The sequence below is a fragment of the Crotalus tigris genome, unplaced genomic scaffold, assembly GCF_016545835.1.
Source record: "Crotalus tigris isolate CLP2741 ecotype Arizona unplaced genomic scaffold, ASM1654583v1 scf7180000023723.778456, whole genome shotgun sequence".
NCBI lineage: Eukaryota > Metazoa > Chordata > Lepidosauria > Squamata > Viperidae > Crotalus > Crotalus tigris.
The window spans coordinates 465,001-467,301 of NW_024100141.1; the positions used below are offsets into that span (position 1 = coordinate 465,001).

At 57.2% G+C, this 2,301-nt stretch overlaps 1 protein-coding gene across 1 annotated transcript in view; it reads right to left on the reverse strand.

Moving 5' to 3' along the window:
* The window catches only part of RFLNB (refilin B), a 19,073-nt gene extending 17,311 nt beyond the window's left edge, over positions 1-1,762 (reverse strand). The window contains exon 1 of the mRNA XM_039321252.1: positions 1,514-1,762. Within this exon, the coding sequence (XP_039177186.1) occupies positions 1,514-1,678 (165 nt within the window). The 5' untranslated portion in view covers positions 1,679-1,762. The remainder of the gene's footprint in view (positions 1-1,513) is intronic.
* Positions 1,763-2,301: the final 539 nt, after the last annotated feature.

The window sequence follows — 2,301 nt, forward strand, 5'->3', positions numbered from 1 at the left end:
TCTTGTCAGAAGGACGCAAAACCTGACAGTAATCGCACTGCAACCGTCATAAATACGAGTCACTTGCCGAACGTCTGAATTTTGATCACATGACCGGGGGAATGCCACCACGGTCGTAAGTGTGAAAGACAGTCACCAATTTATTCAGTGCTTTTGGAACTTTGAATGGTCACTAAACAAAAAGCTGTAAGTCGAGGACAAACCTGTACACCGAATCCCACAGACAAGACACTCCAGCCAAAGTACAAAAGATTAAAACAGGTGAACATGAAAACAAAGAAAGATTAAATAAGTGAAAAAGCAGAATACAATGAGGTGGGAGCAGGATTCTTCCCAGTCCACTTTCAAACTAGGAATTAGGATTCGGGTTTGGCCAAGCTGGAGAAAAGAAGGACCAGGGGGGACATTATGGCAGCATTCCAGTATTTGGGGGCTGCCCCAAAGAAGGGGGGGTCAAGCTGTTCTCCAAAGCACCTGAAGGCAGGACAAGAAGCAACGGATGGAAACTGACCAAAGAGAGAAGCAACCTGGCATTAAGGAGAAACTTCCTAACAGTGAGGACAATTAACCAGTGGAACAGCTTGCCTCCAGAAATTGTGGGTGCTCCAACACTGGAGGTTTTCAGGAGACTGGACAGCCATCTATAATAATAATAATAAAGTTGGAAGGAACCTTGGAGGTCATCTAGTTCAACCCCCTGCTCAGGTAGGAAACCCTATACCATTTCGGACAAATGGCTGTCCAGTCTCTTCTTAAAAACTTCCAGCGTTGGAGCATTCACAGCTTCTGGTGGCAGGTTGTTCCACTGGTTAATTCTTGTAACTGTCAGGAAATTTCTCCTTAGTTCTAGGTTGCTTCTCTCCTTGATTAGTTTCCATCCGTTGCTTATTGTCCTGCCTTCAGGCGCCTTGGAGAATAGCTTGACTCCCTCTTCTTTGGGGCAGCCCGTGAGATGTTGGAATGCTGCTATCATGTCCCCCCTCCCCCCGTCTGCAATGATAGAGGGTCTCCTGCTTGAGCAGGGGCTGGACTAGAAGACCTCCAAGGTCCCTTCCACTCTATTCCGATCGATCCATGGACTGAATTCATTTCGGTGAGAAGCAAGATCTCCCCGCTCCAACTTCGTTGGCCCGCAAGATCCAGAGGGCGAGTCCCCACTCCCACCCCACCCGCTTCCACGTTTAAATCGGATTAAGAGGCGGAGGGTCCCTCCCCCCTTCCCCAACCGAGTGCGGGAGGCGGGGGTGTCAATCATCCCCCAGCATTTCCCACCCCCAATTCCTCTTCATTGCTCCCTGTTGGGGTGGGGGGTGGGCTGCGCGATCCTGACTCGATGCCCCACGAGAGATCCTGCGGGATCCTTTGGCGAAGCGCACCCCCCCTCCCTTTGCTAATAAACCCGCCCGGGGGTCGGTCGATCGGCTCTCCTGGGCGTCAACACGGCTTCCCGGCTGGATCGCGCGCAACTGTGGCGCAGCAGCCCCTCCTTCCGCCCCCGGGGACCCCCGCTCACCTTGCCCGGCGGCTTGGCGGCGCTCTCCGGCTCGGGCAGCCCCTGAGCAAGCCAGCTGGCCGGGCTGGGGCTGGGGCTGGGCGGCAAGCCGGAGTCGGGACTGTCCAGCGGCCGCTTCGAGTCGGGCAGCTCCGGCGCGTCCGGGAGACTCAGCCGCCCCACCATCGCTGCGCCCTGCCCGGCTCTCTGCGCGCCCGGCCTGCCGCTGCAATGCTAGGCTGGTCCCGGGGAAGGGAGGGGAGGGGGTGGAGCCTCCCAAGGCCCCGCCCCTGCGTGCCCCCGCCCCTCTGCCAAGAGGGAGGGGAGGGAATCCCTCCTGGAGCCCAGGCTTCCCAGGGCTGGAGGGGGGGGGAAACTCCTCTGCCCCCCCCACCCCACATAAATGGGGAGGGGTCTGCGCAGGCGCGCCGGTCTGCTCTGGTCCGGGGAGGGGAGGGGAAGCGCAGCAGGCAACAGCTGGGGCGGGGAGGGTCGCCCGCGTTGGGAACAGCTGGTGGGGAGAGCTGCAGCGATCGCGAAGACCCCCCCCCGTCCCGAGCCCAGTTCAGAGTGGGGAGTCTCCAAGTTCTTTTTTTTGGGGGGGGGGTGGGGGGGGTGCGCAAATGCAACAGCCAGCAAGATTGTTCGTTTTTTGCAAGCATGGGCCAAATGACCGGACAGCCCTTTTGTCTGAAATGGTAGAGGTAAATAATAATAGAGCAGTGGTTCTCAACCTTTTTAATGCCACGACCCCCAACCGGTCGTAAGTCGAGGACTACTCAACTGGTGCAGCACCGTTTGCAGAAGGG